At 47.2% G+C, this 20,000-nt stretch overlaps 1 protein-coding gene across 7 annotated transcripts in view; it reads left to right on the top strand.

Annotated features, from left to right (window-relative positions):
• dop1a (DOP1 leucine zipper like protein A) overlaps positions 1-19,087 on the top strand; it is a 26,919-nt gene extending 7,832 nt beyond the window's left edge. For 2 of the 7 annotated variants that reach the window (XM_053673745.1, XM_053673746.1), the window contains exons 10-38: positions 464-584; positions 717-836; positions 1,698-1,785; positions 2,094-2,123; positions 4,460-4,672; positions 5,298-5,736; positions 6,007-6,284; positions 9,039-9,191; positions 9,300-9,400; positions 9,594-9,871; positions 10,003-12,088; positions 12,172-12,283; positions 12,433-12,609; positions 12,713-12,838; positions 13,087-13,221; positions 13,505-13,560; positions 13,665-13,769; positions 13,880-13,946; positions 14,339-14,495; positions 14,611-14,690; positions 14,800-14,909; positions 15,083-15,232; positions 15,344-15,405; positions 16,009-16,161; positions 16,283-16,419; positions 16,528-16,583; positions 16,733-16,897; positions 17,186-17,315; positions 17,965-19,087. In XM_053673745.1, coding sequence (XP_053529720.1) covers positions 464-584; positions 717-836; positions 1,698-1,785; positions 2,094-2,123; positions 4,460-4,672; positions 5,298-5,736; positions 6,007-6,284; positions 9,039-9,191; positions 9,300-9,400; positions 9,594-9,871; positions 10,003-12,088; positions 12,172-12,283; positions 12,433-12,609; positions 12,713-12,838; positions 13,087-13,221; positions 13,505-13,560; positions 13,665-13,769; positions 13,880-13,946; positions 14,339-14,495; positions 14,611-14,690; positions 14,800-14,909; positions 15,083-15,232; positions 15,344-15,405; positions 16,009-16,161; positions 16,283-16,419; positions 16,528-16,583; positions 16,733-16,897; positions 17,186-17,315; positions 17,965-18,270 — 6,191 coding nt within the window. In that variant the 3' untranslated portion in view covers positions 18,271-19,087. The remainder of the gene's footprint in view (positions 1-463; positions 585-716; positions 837-1,697; positions 1,786-2,093; positions 2,124-4,459; positions 4,673-5,297; positions 5,737-6,006; positions 6,285-9,038; positions 9,192-9,299; positions 9,401-9,593; positions 9,872-10,002; positions 12,089-12,171; positions 12,284-12,432; positions 12,610-12,712; positions 12,839-13,086; positions 13,222-13,504; positions 13,561-13,664; positions 13,770-13,879; positions 13,947-14,338; positions 14,496-14,610; positions 14,691-14,799; positions 14,910-15,082; positions 15,233-15,343; positions 15,406-16,008; positions 16,162-16,282; positions 16,420-16,527; positions 16,584-16,732; positions 16,898-17,185; positions 17,316-17,964) is intronic. The other 5 variants (XM_053673748.1, XM_053673747.1, XM_053673749.1 and 2 more) reach the window with 5 other exon arrangements.
• Positions 19,088-20,000: the final 913 nt, after the last annotated feature.

Below are 20,000 nucleotides of genomic sequence, written 5' to 3' on the forward strand. Positions count from 1 at the left end.
CGGGAATACGGCGGTAAACCTTTAACACCATTCGCCGCTGCATCCAAAGATACAAGTTAAGGCTTTACTACGCAAAGCAGAAGCCGTACATCAACACTGTCCAGAAGCTCCGCCCACTTCTCTGGGCTCGGTCTCATCTGAGATACACAGTAGCACAGTGGAATCGTGTTTCGTGGTCCGACGAGTCGACGTTTCAGATAGTTTTTGGACTTTTATCTCCAGTATGTTGATTTGTTGATAAATAAGTGAAAGTGTTTGTGTTGAAGCGTTCTGCTGTAAAGGACACGTGCTGATGGTGTGAAGGATCATTGAGCGAGCACTTGATCTGCTACGCTTACACACAAACTTTAACTTCATTCATCACTTTATCCATAAAATCTTCAGTGCTGGAGATAAAGCATGCAGAACTCGCGTACTAAAAGAAAACACGTGACTCTGGAGTGTCCCTCGTCTGTGTGTTCAGGTCCCGCCATCCTGGAGGACGTTCTGATCGAAGTGTTCAGGACTTTACACACCCAGTGCCGAGCAGAACTGGACCTGCAGAACCAGAACCCTTTCAGCAAAGACCACACCCAACTCAGCAGGTATCAACTACAACAATAATAATAATAATAATAAGTTCAGAGAGGTCACAGTGACTCAGCTTCATCACTCAGAATTGAATTTAAATTTCTGACGTGTTTCTTTGTTCTTTCTTTGTCCCGCGCTGTGTTCAGTAAACTCCGAGAGAATAAGCGGACGGCGGAGATGATTAAAACCGCAAACCTCTTATTCAACTCTTTTGAGCCGTACTACATGTGGGATTACATCGCATGCTGGTTCGAGGACAGCTGCAGGTGTGAGAGAGCTTTCTGTCTTTCTTTCTTCACCTTTTTCACTCTACCAGCTCGGGAGGATGAAGACTAACACGTGCTTCCTCTGAGACGTGTGAAGTCACACAGCGGCGTAACACACACTCGGAGGGAAGCGCACTCTGCCCTCTTCCACATACATGAGCTCACAGACACACCACTGGCTACTGTTGCTGTGATTGACAGAGGAGAGGGGGTATGCCCCTCCCACATTTTGCTCTGTTGACTCCCTGGCTGTCGCATCGCCAGGATTTTCTCTCGCGTCATTTCTTTCTTTCTTTCTTTCTTTCTTTCTTTTATCTTTCATCCTCTCTGTATCTTTCTGTTTTTGTTGTTTAATCTTTCTTTTCTGATCACGTCTGCTCACGCTCACACTGATTTTAGTCCTCAGTGTGTCTCTCTCACACTCTCACATACACACAAACACTCACACTCTCTCACACACACACACACACACACACAAACACACACACACTCTCTCTCTCACAAACACTCACACTCTCACTCTCACACACACACACACACACACAAACACACACACACTCTCTCTCTCACACTCTCACATACACACAAACACACACACTCTCACACTCTCACACACACACACACAAATACACACACACACTCTCTCTCTCTCACACACACACACACACTCTCACACTCTCACACACAAACACACACACACTCTCTCTCTCTCACACTCACACACGCGTCTCTGAGAGCACACACAGTTTATTTCAGCAGATGTTGAGCTTCACTCCAGCTGTGTCAGGTGTGAGGTGTGATGTTTATCTTTAACTTAAAGGTGGAAAATTATTTGTTGAATGTTTGTGAAACTCCGTGCAGAAGAACTCCGAGTGGCTCGGCCGCTTCGCTCCTGTCGCTGTTCGAGTTCTGTCAGCTCGTCGACTTCCTGTTGGACATCGTGTCTCTGGTGAGCTGAATGACTTTAACACACACACACACACACACACACACACACACACACACACTTATGACTCCTGATGTGTGTTGTTGTAATAGTAATGCTGAAGTCAGGTAGGATGAGGAACAGCGCGTGATGGTATCTCAGCTGCTCTTCTTCAGCTTTCCTGAACTTTATTTATTCACAAATTTCTCCGAAGCTTCTCCCAGAGAACTGACGTTTGTGAATAAAATTCTTTATCAGCTGTTTTCTCTCTGTGTTCTCTGTTCATCTCTCTGCTGAACACCTCTGCTCTTCCTCTCTCTCTCTCTCTAAAGCCCACTAGAAGTATGCGAGTGATCTGCCAGGTACCGTACTCCTTCTCCTTCTCCTTCTCTGCTCGTTTTTACACTCGTTTTCCCCCTGCAGCATCGCCTTTCATACGTTTCACTCAGACAGAGGAAGAAAGCCGTGCATGTGCTTCACACTCTCCTCCTTTTCTTTCCCCCTTTCTCCCTGAACGCAGCGGATCAGCTGAGACGTGAGCAGTGTGTGAAGTTTACTTCTTTAGTTCTGCACTGGAGCTGTGATGCTGGTGAAGCTCACAGGCGATGGAAGTGTATATCCTCCAGTTTAGCGTGAACCTGGACAGAAGGTCGGAAGGACACGAGAGCATGGACATTAGATGTGATTCAGATGATAAAGTTTACATTTAAAACTTAAATGAAATCGAAGGGGGAGGGGAGAGTGAGGATGATGAAACTCCAAAATCCCTTGAAATGAAAAATATTTAGGAAAGGAATATTGATTATGTAGAAGAATTCTGTTAAAAGCAGGAACTAAATAAACTTCAGACACTAATCACGTCTCAGCAGATCGTCTGCAGGAACGTTACACACGTTCTCATTTCTGTTCCTTTACCTCGCTTCCAGATTAATGATCACCATCGCACACCATCGCACACCATCTTATTCCATCTCACACCATCTCACACCATCTTATTCCATCTCACACCATCTTATTCCATCTCACACCATCTCACACCATCTCACACCATCGCACACCATCTCACACCATCTCACACCATCTCACACCATCTCACACCATCTTATTCCATCTCACACCATCTTATACCATCTCACACCATCTTATTCCATCTCACACCATCTTATTCCATCTCACACCATCTCACACCATCTCACACCATCGCACACCATCTCACACCATCTTATTCCATCTCACACCATCTCACACCATCGCACACCATCTCACACCATCTTATTCCATCTCACACCAAAAACACCATCTCACACCATCTTATTCCATCTCACACCATCTCACACCATCTTATTCCATCTCACACCATCTCACACCATCTTATTCCATCTCACACTATCTCACACCATCTTATTCCATCTCACACCATCGCACACCATCGCACACCATCTTATTCCATCTCACACTATCTCACACCATCTTATACCATCTCACACCATCTTATACCATCTCACACCATCTTATTCCATCTCACACCATCTCACACCATCTTATTCCATCTCACACCATCTCACACCATCTCACACCATCTCACACCATCTCACACCATCTCACACCATCGTACACCAAAAACACCATCTCACACCATCTCACACCATCGCACACCATCTTATTCCATCTCACACCATCTTATTCCATCTCACACCATCTTATTCCATCTCACACCATCTCACACCAAAAACACCATCTCACACCATCTTATTCCATCTCACACCATCTCACACCATCTCACACCATCGTACACCAAAAACACCATCTCACACCATCGCACACCATCGCACACCATCGCACACCATCTTATTCCATCTCACACCATTGCACACCATCTCACACCATCTCACACCATCTCACACCATCGCACACCATCTCACACCATCTTATTCCATCTCACACCATCTTATTCCATCTCACACCATCTCACACCATCTCACACCATCGTACACCAAAAACACCATCTCACACCATCTCACACCATCTCACACCATCTTATTCCATCTCACACCATCTCACACCATCTTATTCCATCTCACACCAAAAACACCATCGCACACCATCTTATTCCATCTCACAGCATCTCACACCATCTCACACCATCTCACACCAAAAACACCATCTCACACCAAAAACACCATCTCACACCATCTCACACCATCTCACACCATCTCACACCATCTCACACCATCGTACACCAAAAACACCATCTCACCCCATCTCACACCAAAAACACCATCGCACACCATCTCACACCATCGTACACCAAAAACACCATCTTATTCCATCTCACCCCATCTCACACCATCGTACACCAAAAACACCATCTCACACCATCTCACCCCATCTCACACCATCGTACACCAAAAACACCATCTCACACCATCTCACACCATCTCACTCCATCGCACACCATCGCACACCATCGCACACCATCTCACTCCATCGTACACCAAAAACACTGTCGTACACCATCTCACACCATCATACACCATCGTACACCAAAAACATCAAACCTTTACATTTTACACACTGACTGTGTAACAGTTTCAGCTTCATGACTTTCAGCAGATCAGCTGTCTTACATACTCTGTCTCTGTGTGTGTGTGTGTGTGTGTGTGTGTGTGTGTGTGTGTGTGTGTGTGTGTGTGTGCAGGAGACGTATATAGAGATCCAGACAGAACACTTGCCCCAGTTGTTGTTGAGGATGGTGTCGGCCGTCACGCTGCAGCTCGGTGTTCTCAGTCTGTCGGAGCTCACACACTGTCTGCGCCTCTGCTCCAAAATCCTCAGCAAAGTCCAACCGCCGCTCGTCTCCCCCCTCGCCCTCCCGCCCAGCGGCCCCGCCCGAGAGCAGGACACACGCCAGGTCAGTGCACCACACACACACACACACACACACACACACACACACACAGTCTGAGTGAAGTCATCACACAGTTATCACACACTAACGTGATGCTGGACATTTCACTCACACAAAAAGACAAGAATAAGAAAGAAAAGCAGTAAGAATTAAAAACAGTGACGCTGATCAGAGATTGTTTATAATACTTTCTTTCATTTCTTCATCTTGTATACTTTTTAAATAATTTTTTTACCCTTCCTCTCTGTCTCTTTCTGTTTTCTGTCTCCATCCATCTCTCTCTCTTCCCATCTCTCTCCATCTCTCTCTCTCCATCTCTCTCCCTCTCTCCATCTCTCTCCCTCTCTCTCCATCCATCTCTCTCTCTCTCCATCTCTCTCTCCATCCATCTCTCTCTCTCCATCTCACTCCCTCTCTCTCCCTCTCTCTCCATCCATCTCTCTCTCTCCATCTCTCTCTCCATCCATCTCTCTCTCTCCATCTCTCTCTCCATCCATCTCTCTCTCTCCATCTCACTCCCTCTCTCTCCATCTCTCTCCATCCATCTCTCTCTCTCCATCTCTCTCTCTCTCTCTCTCCATCTCTCTCTCCATCTCCATCTCTCTCTCTCCCTCTCTCCATCTCTCAGTCGGCCCCGTCATGTCTGGATGTACCGGTCAGTGAGGACGTGTTTGAGGACAGGGAAAATCCCTCTGCAGTTCGTTCTCCAGAGAGCAGCTTTACAGATTTTGTTCAGTACGAGGAGGCGGAGTCTGATGACCACGCCCCTCTCCGGTCCGATCCTAAACTCCAGCCTGGTTCTCAGGGTGCTCCTGTGATGCAGCACTGCCTCGAGCACTTCCAGCACTTCCTGTGCAGACTGGTGGAGCTCTACATCGCCCCGGGTCACGCGGGGGGCGGGGCTAACCAGCGGGAGGCGGAGTTACCAGAGAGGCTGTGTGTATTTGATCAGAAGGAGTGTGTGTCTGCGTTCACGGCTGCGTGTCAGCTCTTCCTGGAGTGTTCCAGTTTCCCCGTGTACATCGCCGAGGGAAACCTCAAATCTCCCTCCAGAGACGAGCAGAAAGGTCACAAACCAAAATGATTTCATTTGACCAGCGCATATTAAACAGAACACACTCTCACATTTGCATATTATTGTTTATTTGAAAGTTTTCTGATGATTATTCTGGATTTACTTTTTTATGCAATATTACTGATTTATTTATTATTTGCTGTTTATTATTACTAATTGCGGTGTATAATTATTTATAAATGAATATCAACATCAACAATAATAATAGTTAATATTAATAATATGATTATTAATGATGTGTGTGTGTGTGTGGTGATGTCAGACAGCGGCGGTGTGACTCCGCCTCCTCGGTGGCTCGAGTCTCTAATGAACGCCTGTTTCTCTGAGCTGGACTTCAGCATCCGCGCTGTCGCCGTCTCCCTCCTCATGGACCTGGTGGGTCTGACTCAGTCAGTCGCCATGGTGACAGCAGAACGGGTGGGCGTGGCCGACTCCGCCCAGCCGATGAGCCCGAGCCAGGGTCGTGTTGCCGTGGTGATCAGGCCACCGCTCACACAGGGAATGTTAAAGCACATCGCCGACAAAACCGACTTCTTCAAGGTGACACGTTAATCTCTCTTTCTCACACACACATATTCTCTCTCTCCTTTTCCTTTACTCTTGTCATTATTTTATGTGCTTTTTTCCTAATCCATCTTGTTTTAGTGTAGCGTTCCAATCTAAAGGCGTTCCGATCTAAAGGTTCGGCTCGGAAATAATGGTGGATACTCTGAGCAAGGTCATATTTGAGTTTGATAAACACATTAATAAGATCTGCTTGAATTATTTCTGTGATGTACGGAGAGAAATGATGTATAATCTTCGTCCTCTGTCTTCATCTTTGCTTGTAAAAATGATCCGTTACAGTGATTTTATCACGTTAGTGACTTTGGGCTAAAATCAGCAGAATTACATCACGAACCTAAACTTATGACACGAAAGCTAGAAGTCAACAAAGTCCGGTTTCATCACGTAGAAAATAACGTGAAGGGAATTCTGTTTAGCGTTGACCACGTGAGCGCTGCCGTGAGAGTGTGTGAGAGAGTGTGTGAGAGAGTGTGTGAGAGAGTGTGTGAGAGAGTGTGTGAGAGAGTGTGTGAGAGAGTGTGTGAGAGAGTGTGTGAGTGTGTGTGTGAGTGTGTGTGAGAGAGTGTGTGAGAGAGTGTGTGAGAGAGTGTGTGAGAGAGTGTGTGAGAGAGTGTGTGAGAGAGTGTGTGAGAGAGTGTGTGAGAGAGTGTGTGAGAGAGTGTGTGAGAGAGTGTGTGAGAGAGTGTGTGTGTGTGTGTGAGAGAGTGTGTGTGTGAGAGAGTGTGTGTGTGAGAGAGTGTGTGTGTGAGAGAGTGTGTGTGTGAGAGAGTGTGTGTGTGTGAGAGAGTGTGTGTGTGTGAGAGAGTGTGTGTGTGTGAGAGAGTGTGTGTGTGTGAGAGAGTGTGTGTGTGTGAGAGAGTGTGTGTGTGTGAGAGAGTGTGTGTGTGTGAGAGAGTGTGTGTGTGTGAGAGAGTGTGTGTGTGAGAGTGTGTGAGTGTGTGTGTGTGTGAGTGTGTGTGTGTGTGAGTGTGTGAGTGTGAGTGTGTGAGTGTGAGTGTGTGAGTGTGAGTGTGTGAGTGTGAGTGTGTGAGTGTGAGTGTGTGAGAGACTGTGTGAGAGACTGTGATCTCAGGACGGTGGACGTTAACTGTTCCATCGCACGTCTCCATGAGGGACGTTGTGGTTTTATGAGTTTCAGTACAACGGCTTGCAGCATAAGAGAGTAAACAAAAGGCAAATTCAGTAGTTTGACCGCTTCAGAATGTTTACTTTGATTCTCGAGAACAAAAGGATGCTGATGAAGGGAGAGGTTTATTTGTACTCGGATGTTGGCAGGAGGTGTGAGGTAGCCCCTGGTGCTCCGTGAGCTCTGAGGGACTCTGTAGGGATCGTCTCGGGGCCCGGCGTACTCGGCCATGTTGGGTAAACCAGACAGCACACAGCAGCTCAGAGCACGGCGGGAAATCCCCATGTTTTCGACTGCATACCATTCAGAAGTCTGCTCATCATAACACTCCGCTTCATCCATGGTGGTAGTGCCGTTATCTCCTCCAGCAATGAACAGGAGATCGTCCAGCACCTCAATGCCGAAGTGGCTGTGCTGGTTGTTCATGGCTGGACCTTTTCTCCACACGATGGTCTGAGGGTTAGACACCTCTACATCACTTAGCTCATTATCACCATCAAATCCCCGACAGCGTAAACCTGTCCTCTGTGCCAAACCCAGTCCACTCCTTCTGATCATCACTGGGGAGATGAGGGTCCACACTCCTGTCTGAGGACTGTAATACTCCCCCGTGAACAAATACTCACTCTCGTCAAACGCTCCGCATACGTACACTTTGCCGTTCAGTACTGTAGCGCTAGGGCCGGTCCTTCGTTCATGCATCAGCGCGATCATGCTCCACTGCTCATTCTCAGGTTCATATCACTCCACTGTATTCAGATGTTCGATGCCATCAAATCCTCCCATCACATAGATACGACTGTCCAGCACACACACGCTCACGTCACACCAGCGAGAGTGCATGGGGCGGAGCCCAGGTTCTGGTGATGGGGTCAAACCTTCTCACACTGCTGAAGTAACTCACCCTGTCGAATCCTCCGATGCAGTACACGAGGCCGTTCAGGTACGTTGACCCAGCGCGCCGCTCGTGTATCGTACGCTTCTATGGCATTGGTGGGATTCCTGTGGCCCCAGCCACCGATGGCCAGCGGAACCGCGCTGGGCAGGCGGAGTCTCTGGAGATCAGAGCTGAGAGAAAGGCTTGGGTTGAGGTCATTGATGCCTGTCAGAACGCTGGTGACGATCGGCTTACATGCCACGCCGTCCGTTACTAAAACGTTGTTCCTCACATTGTTCACAAGGTAATTGTGCATCAGTAACCCCCGACGCACCTTGGGCAGTAAAACTCCTGTGTGCACACGTTTGATAGCTAACAAGTTGGATGAGTAAATATTTGATCCAAAGAGAGGTGTTGAAAGGAACTATTTCTCAATGTTCTGTAAGAATCAAGACCACATGTCCTGAAATTATTTATTGCTACGGAATATATTTAGATTATTTCCAGGGTAGAGCAGTTTTCCAGGAGGTTAAACCAGTGTTTTATAGAAATTTGGGTTCTTCTTTTCCAATAGTTTAATCTTTTTAACAGTAATGAGTTCTATTAGTATAAAAGATTCTTCCTTCATACTTCCTCTCTGCTTTTTGATGTTCATCTCTCTCTCTCTCTCTCTCTCTCTCTCTCTCTCTCTCTCTCTCTCACTCTCTCTCTCGGGTGGGTGTAGAGCGTGGCGGTGTTGTTGTGGGATCAGTTGGGTGAAGTGACTCCTCAGCATCATCAGCGCAGTGTGGAACTTTTCTATCAGCTGCACAACCTCGTTCCTTCATCCAGCATCTGCGAGGACGTCATCAGTAACCAGCTCATGCACCGAGACAAGGTGGGACTCTTTAATATGCATGAAGATCTCATCAATATGCATGGGACAAATCTGTTTACATGACTGCATCACTTCCTAAACAGCCCTCTTTTCGTTTCGTTCTTTCAGAGGATCCGTTTGGAGGCTCATGTGAAATTCTCGGTTTTGTGGCATCTGACCCGAGACCTGAACATCACCAAGTCTTCACCTTTCAGCCGCACCTTTGACAGGTAAGATAAAACATTCAGGACGTGCAGTGGGCTTTATCAGTTATCAAGAAATTACGAACCAGTGATGAGGAGAAGGCTTTTCTTCTCCGTTATAGAAGCGAGCGTGTGAGGGAGTCTCTCTGTAGACTGGGCATTGACGTGCACATGAAAGCTCAGTTCAGAGCTTAATTCAGTCATGTCGGACCTCCCACAGGTCTCTCTTCATCATGTTGGACAGTCTGAGTTTTTGGGACAGTTCGGCGAGCGCTGTGGGGCGGGCGTGGCTCAATCAAGTGCTCCAGAGACACGACATCGCCCGAGTTCTTGAGCCGCTTCTTCTTCTGCTGCTGCATCCAAAAACACATCGTGTGTCGATTCAACGTGTTCAGGCTCAGCGCCACTGGACCTGGGCCTTTCCCGACCCTCCAGCACCAGAACCTGGATCAGACCCAACTGAATTGGGATGTTTGGGGGACACAGGCTGCTCTGACCGTAAGTGCAGTTAGTTTTGCTTTTGGTTTTGTTGCTTTGTTTACGATTTTGTGTGTCTGATGTTGTTAAGAATTAAATACATTTCTGACAGTTTTCCATGCTCTATTCTTCTAACTGGTTCTGTCCTACAGATTACTGTATGTCTCAGGATAACCTGAAGGTCCAAGTCCTTCCTCTGGATGATATGGAGCCCTTCAGCCTGACGGTGAACCCTTTAAGTGACAGTCTGTCACTTCTGAGCCTCAGCATGGAAAACGTACATCTGTGTGGTGAATATCAAGCTCCAGACCAGCAGGGGGAGCCGCCGAGCTCAGAGTCATCCGGCTCCCGGTCCTCCACTGTGGACAACGGCAGTTTGAGTGAGCTGGAAGGAAGTGCTAGTACTGTTAACACGTGTAATCAGGCAACACAAGAGGCAGAATTAGGGGAAGAGTCTATAAACATGGCCGTTTCTGTGATTCTTGCTGAACTGGTGGACACAGTGGTGCAGATGGTGGAAGACAGCTCAGTTGAAACACCTTCACCTCCAGACGTTTGGACCGGAACTGACTCGGACAGTTCCAACACCTCAGAAGCATCTGTTGAACACCAGGTCAACATGGGCCCGTTTCCTGGCAACCACTGTCGAACACTTCCTGAATTGGTGGCTGGTGGCACGCTGGAATTTCTCACAGTTCCTTCATCAAGTGATGAACCTCATGAAGGAATAACAAGACACAGCTCCTCACCTTCCATCGTCACACTTCCAGATAGTAGTGGATACGGTACTCCAGAGCTAAGCTTGCACCCAGATGACCCTCGGTCCCGAAAACGCAGCCACAGCAGCACCCAGCTGAGCCTCAAGGGTAAAATCATGGAGCGTCTCACTGACAAAGCTCCTGGAGCCAAGCCCAAGGTGAAGAAGAACAAGAGGAAAGAGGAGGAGCGTCGAAAGTCCAACCAGGCAGATAAGAACCGTCCCCCGAGCATCTTCTTTGGCGACAGCTTGGACTTGGAGAATTGGTACAGCTGCGGTGAAGGTGAGGTTTCTGAGATTGAGAGTGATATCGGATCTCCTAGCGGCGTCACCAGTGGAGTCCCGGGCTCGTCCCGATCTTCTACATGTCCTTCTCGTTTTAACATCCACCCCCTTTACCAGCACGTCCTGCTGTATCTGCAGATCTACGATTCCTCTCGGGCGCTTCACGCTCTTTCTGCCATAGCTGCCATGTTACGCACGGCTCCTGCTGGCTTCGTCAGCGCCATCTCGACCACCAGCATCAACAACACCTACACACCTCAGCTCTCGCTTCTTCAGAACCTTCTAGCCCGTCATCGTGTTTCCGTCATGGGTAAAGACTTTTATTGCCCGATTCCGCAGGATTCGCATTCCCATTCCTTCCGCAGTGCCATGTACCTGGAGATCATCATCTCACTGTGCCTCTACTTCCTGAGGAGCTATTATTCAGCACACGTTCCAGCGGCGCCGCAGGACCTGGCAGGGAACCGCGCCATGCAGCTGACCAGCATCGAAGTCCTGACGCTGCTCTTCAGCGAGCTTGCGAAGGTGACGGGCGGCTCGGCTAAAGGGTTCGCCAGCTTCATCAGCGACGTCCTGTCCAAGTGCAAGGTGCAGAAGGTGGCACTGCACTGCCTACTCTCGTCCATCTTTAGCGCTCAGAAGTGGCACGAGCAGCGTGCACGTGGAACCAACCTGCCCGCTGTCGAGGAGGGACTATCCGAGGACAGCGTCATCGACTTGTCCGAGGACCAGCTAGACGGATGCAGTGGCATTCAGTTGCAGCTCCTTCGCCTTCTTCAGAGCCTCGTTGTACTCGAGCATCACGTCCTGGTCCCTGGAGACGAAAGTGGAGAGGCTGGACCAGGAACCGGGAATCCAGGAAGTGCTGGAGGAACCGGAGCTGGTTGTGGTGGTTTTGAGATTCTGGGTGGAGAAGTGGAACATGTGAATCCTCAACAGCCAATGGCGTCACTGCAGTACCTGCACGGGCAGCCAATTACAGCGCAGGGGATGTTCTTGTGTGCGGTGATACGAGCGCTTCACCAGCAACACACGTGTAAAATGCACCCCCAGTGGATCGGCCTCATCACGGCCACGCTACCCTACATGGGTCGGGTTCTACGTCGCGTGGTCGCTTCAGTGACACTGCAGCTCTGCAGGAACCTGGACAACCTGATCCAGCAGTACCGCTATGAGACCGGAATCACAGACACCAGGTACGCCCCCTAGCACCAGCGGAGGTACTGCAGTTAGGAAAATGTGGGTTTTGGTAAATTTAATTAGTGTGTTGTATTTTCAGACCCCAGTGGATGGCGCTGTGTATTCCTCCTGATTTGATCCTCACTGTGCTGGAGGGAGTCACGGCCATCATTCATTACTGCCTGCTCGACCCGTCGTCTCAGTACCACCAGGTGGGGACGCTGTTCCTCCACAAACTCTTTTCTATAGTGAGAAGTGTACATGGGGTGTGATCATTTTTTCTTTCTCTCTGTGTGTGTGTGTGTGTGTGTGTGTGTGTGTGTGTGTGTTTGTGTCTGTACGTGTGTTTTCTCTCACACAGCTCCAGGTGAGTGTGGATCAGAAACACCTGGCCGAGGCGCGCTCAGGTATCCTGTCGATCCTCCACACCATCATGTCATCAGTCACGCTGCTCTGGAGTGCTCTTTACCTGGCTGACTGCTCAGAGAGACCCAGCGGCGCCACCTGCAACTCCAACATCAACCTAGGGTCCACTAAGGTGAGAACACACACATCTGGTAGACCCACACATGGAGGAAACCACACACCTGGTAAACAGACCATATATGGGATAAAAATTCTGAAAAGAAAACTTTCCTCAGAATCTCCGACAGCAGATCCTCGAGCTGCTCGGTCCGATCTCGATGAACCACGGCGCTCACTTCATGGCCGCCATCGCGTACGTCTGGAACGAAAGAAAACAGACCAAAACTCCTGCCAGGAACAAGGTGCACATCAACCCCGGGATAAATCATTTAAAGTGTGAAGAGGGAAGTGTAAATGTATGTATTTATATCTGCATGTATTTGTGTGTGTGTACGTGTGTGTGTGCGTGTGTGTGCGTGTGTGTGCGTGTGTGTGTGTGCGCGTGTGTGTGCGCGTGTGTGTGCGCGTGTGTGTGCGCGTGTGTGTGCGCGTGTGTGTGCGCGTGTGTGTGCGCGTGTGTGTGTGCGCGCGTGTGTGCGCGCGTGTGTAGGTGATTCCTACAGCGAGTGATGAACAGCTCCTCCTGGTGGATTTGGTGAGGAGTGTTAACGCCATGCGCACTGAAACCGTCATGCAGACCGTGAAGGAGGTTCTCAAACAGCCTCCAGCCATCGCTAAGGAGAAGGTTCTCATTTAACATTTTAATAAATAATAAATAATGTTTAATTTACGTAGCCTCTTTCTCAAACCCAGGGTCTCTGTGCGGTTTTGGAAAAAGAAACGAAGACACAATAATCAGCAGACTTTTATTTTATGATGTGATTTTTATGTTGATTTGTAATCGAATAAATTGTTTTAATTACTTTGTTTCACTGAACCAATTTAAATGTCAAGAACTTAATTCATTTAATATTCTAGAATATGTGAAAATTAGTGAATATTAATGAATTCTGTTTCTCTCTTTACAGAAACATCTCTCTCTTGAAGTCTGCATGCTTCAGTTTTTCTACGCGTATGTTCAGAGGTGAGTCGGATAAACCGCACACACTCGTCTCTGACGCTCCGTAAACCATGTTTAATTATCAGTAATTATTAATAATATAACGAGTGTTTAACGATGTTCTGCAGGATTCCGGTGTGTAGTTTAGTCGACAGCTGGCCCTCGCTGCTCTCACTGCTGAAAGACTCGGTGCAGCTCGGACTTCCTGCTCCGGGGCAGTTCCTCCTCCTTGGGTAACACACACACACACACACACACACACCCACGTTCTTTATCCCAGGTTATGTATATGTATCTGTAACCTCGCTGTGCTCACTCTGTAGATCTGTGTTGTGTATTTTAGAGTTCTGAATGAATTCATCCTGAAGAATCCGACTCTGGAGAGTAAGAAGGACCAGCGGGAGCTGCAGGTGAGAGATCCTCTTCACAGATACACACCTGCTTTGGGTTTAACTTTTCAGAGATGTGTCAGCTCTTAAAGAAGAACAAAAGAACCAGAGAGAATAATTCTGCTAAAAGAAATGAAAGGGGATGGTGGTGGTATGGATCAGAAACACTGGAGGATGAGGTGTTACTGTAAAAATGTGAAACTTTACACAGAATAATAATCAGAAAACATTAATAAAGCGGTCCGTGTGAGTTCGGGGTTTAGGGGGTTTGTTTTTTAAACAGATATTTAAACTGTGAAGTCCCTCTCGTATTTAACACGCGTACATCGACTCGTTAGTGATAGACCTGTAAAGCTATAAACTACCACTAGATGGCGCTCGAGCCGTTCCTCACCTCTACTTTTTGTTAACAGGACGTGACGCATAAGATCGTGGAGGCCATTGGGACGATCGCAGGTTCCTCTCTGGAACAAACAACGTGGTTGAGGAGGAACCTGGAGGTGAAACCGTCTCCTCAGATAGTAGTGGATGGAGCAGGGCTGGAGACGGAAGTAGAGGGTGAGAGAGAGGGTGAGGGTGAGAGTGAGAGTGAGAGAGAGAGTGAGAGAGATGCCTTGGAACATGTTGTGGCATAAGCATTGTGTGTGTGTGTGTGTGTATGTGTGTGTGTGTGTGTGTGTTTCAGATCTAATGCTCACAGTGATGGAGGCATCCAGTTTCACTCCCTCAGTATACAGTGTTCACGCCCTCACACTGCTAGCGGAGGTAAACTTAGCATCTCTCACACACACAAATGGCACTACATGCGTGTATGTATGTGTGTGTGTATGTGTAGTGTATGATTAATTGTGTGTGTGTGTGTGTGTGTGTGTAGGTGTTAGCTCACCTGTTGGACATGGTGTTCTACAGTGATGAGAAGGAGAGAGTGATCCCCCTGCTGGTCAACATCATGCACTACGTCGTGCCATATTTACGCAACCACAGGTACACACACACACGCACAGACACACACGTTCTCTATGGTGATGCCGTTCTCCGTGATGAAGTTCTCCGTGATGAAGTTCTCCGTGATGAAGTTCTCCGTGATGAAGTTCTCCGTGATGTCGATGTTGTTTTATGATGTTGAGCTTTAGTGATGTTGTTTTATGATGTTGCAGTGCCCACAATGCCCCGAGTTACCGGGCGTGTATTCAGCTCCTGAGCAGTCTGAGTGGATATCAGTACACACGGCGAGCCTGGAAGAAAGAAGCCTTCGACCTGTTCATGGACCACACCTTCTTCCAGATGGAAGCGCCATGTGTGAGCTAGTGAGTGACTCCATGCCGTTATTTATCATTAAACACAAAAAAACAGCTGAGAGAACAACTCAACAGTTCCAGTGGGTGGAGCCTAACTGAGTTCTTTCCTGTGTGTTTCAGCTGGAGAGCCATCATAGACCACCTGATGACCCACGATAAAACCACTTTCAGAGATCTGATGAGTGAGTGTTCACCAAACACTAAACCCTGTACAGAAACAACACACTAAACCCTGTACAGAAACAACACACTAAACCCTGTACAGAAACAACACACTAAACCCTGTACAGAAACAACACACTAAACCCTGAACAGAAACAACACACTAAACCCTGTACAGAAACACACTAAACCCTGTACAGAAACAACACACTAAACCCAGTTGAGATCGGACTGTATATGAGTGAGTTGAGATCGGACTGTATGTGAGTGAGTTGAGATCGGACTGTATGTGAGTGAGTTGAGATCGGACTGTATGTGAGTGAGTTGAGATCGGACTGTATGTGAGTGAGTTGAGATCGGACTGTATGTGAGTGAGTTGAGATCGGACTGTATGTGAGTGAGTTGAGATCGGACTGTATGTGAGTTGAGATCGGACTGTATGTTAAAGCTCAGAAAGTGACCTGATTTACAGAGACACGCGCGTTAGTTATTGTACGGGATCTCGTGATGAGGTGTTCTGTTAGATTTTATTTTTAATATTGAACATTTGATGTAATAACACAGCACTTCCTCCTCCTCACTTGCTGTACTTCCTGTACTTCCTGCACTTCCTGTTCTCTCAGCGCGTGTAGCTGTGGCTCAGAACAGCTCTCTGAATCTCTTCACTAATCGGGACGCAGAGCTGGAGCAGAGAGCCATGCTGCTCAAACGCCTCGCCTTCACCATCTACAGCAGCGAAGTGGACCAGTACCAAAAGTACCTCCCAGATATACAGGGTACACACACACACACACACACACACACACACACAACATGCAGTCTACAAATACTACATAACTGCTGTATATATATATATATATGTGTGTGTGTGTGTGTGTGTGTGTGTGTGTGTATCAGAGCGGTTGGTGGAGAGTCTGCGTCTCCCTCAGGTACCGATCCTGCACGCTCAGGTGTTCCTGTTCTTCAGAGTTCTGCTGCTGCGCATGTCACCTCAACATCTCACCTCACTGTGGCCCACCATGATCACTGAACTGGTACACACACACACACACACACACACACACACACACACACACACACACACATTATAATACATTTAATTTAAATGACTTATAGAAAACATGTTTTCCTTTTCCTCTCAGGTTCAGGTGTTTTTACTGATGGAGCAGGAGCTCACTGCAGACGAGGACATCACCAGGTACACACACACACACACACACACACACACACACACACACACACACTACACTCCTGCTGTAAAATTGTTTACACTGCCGTCCTAACGCCACTTTGAGAATGTGTGGGCTGTTACGTGGTAATATTTGGGGATTGTTCTGCGCTCTGCAGGACGTCTGGTCCCTCGGTCGCAGGTCTGGAGACGACGTACTCGGGAGGAAATGGATTTTCGACGTCCTACAACAGCCAGCGCTGGCTCAACCTCTACCTGTCTGCCTGCAAACTGCTGGACCTGGCACTCACTCTGCCCTCCGAGAGTCTCCCGCAGTTCCAGATGTGAGTGTTTACCTTTCTACAGGAAGTACTTGCTAAGAACAGGAAGTTACCTGTAAACACACCTGTCTAAATGCTGAGTGGGAGATTTGTCTGTATCCCAAATCATGGACTATGCACTATCTAGGTGTCTGTCTAGTGCCTGGACGGTTGTAGAGCAATAAGGTTTCAAACAGAATACCAAAAATACCAAAAGCTTATTTCTTCACTTCTGATGGAAGTCTAAGGGCACCTGTTCAGCACTGGAGAACTCCTTTAACCCTGAGGTTCTGTGGTGTGTCGGTGCTGCAGGTATCGCTGGGCGTTCATCCCCGAGTCCTCGGATGATTCCGGTCTGGAGGTGCGCAGACAGGGGACGCACCAGAGAGAGTTTAAACCCTACGTGGTGCGACTGGCGAAGCTGCTGAGGAAAAGAGCGAAGGTACAGAGAGAAACAAAAACACAGTGACGTGTATACGGACCTGTAAAATAACCACCGTTCATCTGTAGAACATTAGTTCTGTTCAGCTGGAGCTTGATGACATCATCATAAAACCCACACGAGTTCATTACACAGTGTACAGCTCTATAACCACAAGCAGCGATCACTGGGGCCCAAGCACTGTGTCCACAGGGGACAATGCCGAAAGCCTATTGGACAATATTGTGTTTTTTAAACAGATAAAATGATGTGAAATATTCAAATGCAGCAAAATATTTGAGGATATAGTGCCCCCTAGTGGCTGTTAAATTTACTGTGTATGCTTACAGTATTCTGTTTCCATATTTACTGTTTATAAACCATTCAGGTTCTGTGGTTCTGATTGGCAGCCGTGTTGTAATGGAGATTAACGGCTCTTGAAGTTTTGTTGATTGGAGTAAGGTAACGGTTCAGGAGTTATGGGAAACACAACATGAGAAGCTCTGTGTTTTAGTGATGAGCAGTGTCTTGTCTCTCTGACTTGTAGTCTGTAGTTTTTGTTTTTGTAAAGAATAATAAAAAACTCTTCAGTGTTTGGACCCCTAATAAAGGTCCAGTAACGCATCGGTGTAGTGCGATACTGGGTGAAACGCTCTGTCCTGTTTTTCAGAAAAGCACAGAAGACGATGTCTCGAGTCGGACGTTAGCGTGGGAGCCTGGACGTTTGACTCTGACCCTTTTCGGGATCCGCAGCATCGAGCAGCTCCTGCCCTTCTTCACCGTGCTCAGTCAGGTGTTCAGCTGCAAATCAGGCATCAGGTCAGCGTGGCTGCACAGCAGCGCCCCGCCCAGCGACGCTCCGAACGCCCCGAAGAACAGCAAATATGAGAGTCAGAAAATGTTCTGGAGCCGAGCCCGACACGACATCGAGGAGATGGTGGAGAAAGACTTCCTGGAAGGGCTGATAAAAACATGATCGAACCCCAAACACGTCAATGTAAATACTGGCTGAACTGTGGGAAACACTAACACCTCAACTTTTAGATTAAATCAAAAAAGGATTAAGTATTAAATCAGAAAAGTTTGTATATTGTTTTTTTTTTTTCTATTTATAATTAATGTTTTTTCCAAAGCCTTTATTATTTAATTTAAAGCCTTTTATCTGTAGAGGGTGGCCGTGATCGCACTCGTTACTTTAAACCCTCTGAATAATGTGAAGATTCTTTGTCATTCCATGTTGTGGTGAAAATAAAGAGACGTGTCGTTAAAAAAGTATTCAAAAAAACATGGCATTTAAAATCATGTTAAAAAATAACAGCGGGTAGCAAAGCTCAGGCTAAATCAGGATTATTTAACAAACCGGATGTGCACTAATGATTTATTTCACTTCTCCACACATCTCCAGATCATCTTTAACCCCGGCTGTGTCTCGGATCACACGCGTCTGTACTACACGGTGTTTAAGATGGGTTTGCGCTGTGGAACAGATGGAGTTCAGTATGAATGGGTAGATGATGGGTATGTAGTAATCAGACAGAACCACAGCTGTTCCTGAGCTGTAGATTAAACCACACCTAGCCTGTTACTAATCACCGAGGGTTCAGTTAGCATCAGCTCTGTCCTGTATTTATCCTACTACATTCGTACTCTGCACCTCACACGTGTTTAGTCAGAGATTGTGATTTGAGACACAGCTGATTAAATGCGATGCTGCCTGCATGGCCTTCAGACTGAGCGACGCTGCCGTTAAACTCTACTGACCTGCTGAAATAAACCAGGACTTTGATTATCTATGTGCTGCATTTAGTCTTTTTTTGCCTTCAGATATGCTGCAAAAGATTTACACCGTTTTCAGATTGAAATCGAAGTATTCCCAGTATTCCCAGTATTCCCAGTCTCAGTATTTTGACTGGACGCTCCACTCCGATCAGACACTCCATGCAGATCGGACACTCCATGCAGATCGGACATTCCACTTCTGCTCATGTGTTAATAAATGTATGCGTCATTATTAATGTGTTAGATAAATAAGTAAAGATTTAGTCTTTCTCCTCGAAGCAGGGATCTGTAGGCAGGGGATCGGGTTCGGGACGGAGTCGAATCAACTACCACACGTCTCGCTCACTTCATTAAATCAGAAGCTAATGGAAAGCTGAAGAACATCGAGCTGTTTAGATCAGACTGCAGTACAGACCGATCTGCTGAGTGTTAAACATCTCCCCGTCCAATCTCCAACCAAAATACTGCTCCAGACATGTAATGAGTCTGAAAGCATGGTATTAATCAGGTACCAGGACCCCCCCCCCCACCCCACCCCCCACACACACACACACACAGACAGAGAGAGAAAACCTGGAATCTGTGAGGATTCTTCAGACGTCCCTCTGGGAGAACCCTTCAGGGTTCTGTATGGAGCTCTACAGCAGAGTGGAAAAGAACCTTTCATTATCCAATAAACCCTTTAAGAACATTTTTAACATTTAAAATGTTCAGATTTATGTCTGATATAATCTTTATACCCCGCCTTGTGCCCGATGCTCCCTGGGATTGGCTCCAGGTTCCCCGCGATCCTGAAAAGGAGTAAGCGGTTGAGGATGGATGAATGTTTATTTAAAGGTATAAATGTATAAGTATTCACTTTTTATGACCATTAATAAAAATCATAAATAACATACCTCTTCAGATATTTAATATATTATGGTGTAA

This window comes from Ictalurus punctatus, chromosome 20 (genome assembly GCF_001660625.3).
Source record: "Ictalurus punctatus breed USDA103 chromosome 20, Coco_2.0, whole genome shotgun sequence".
Classification (NCBI taxonomy): domain Eukaryota; kingdom Metazoa; phylum Chordata; class Actinopteri; order Siluriformes; family Ictaluridae; genus Ictalurus; species Ictalurus punctatus.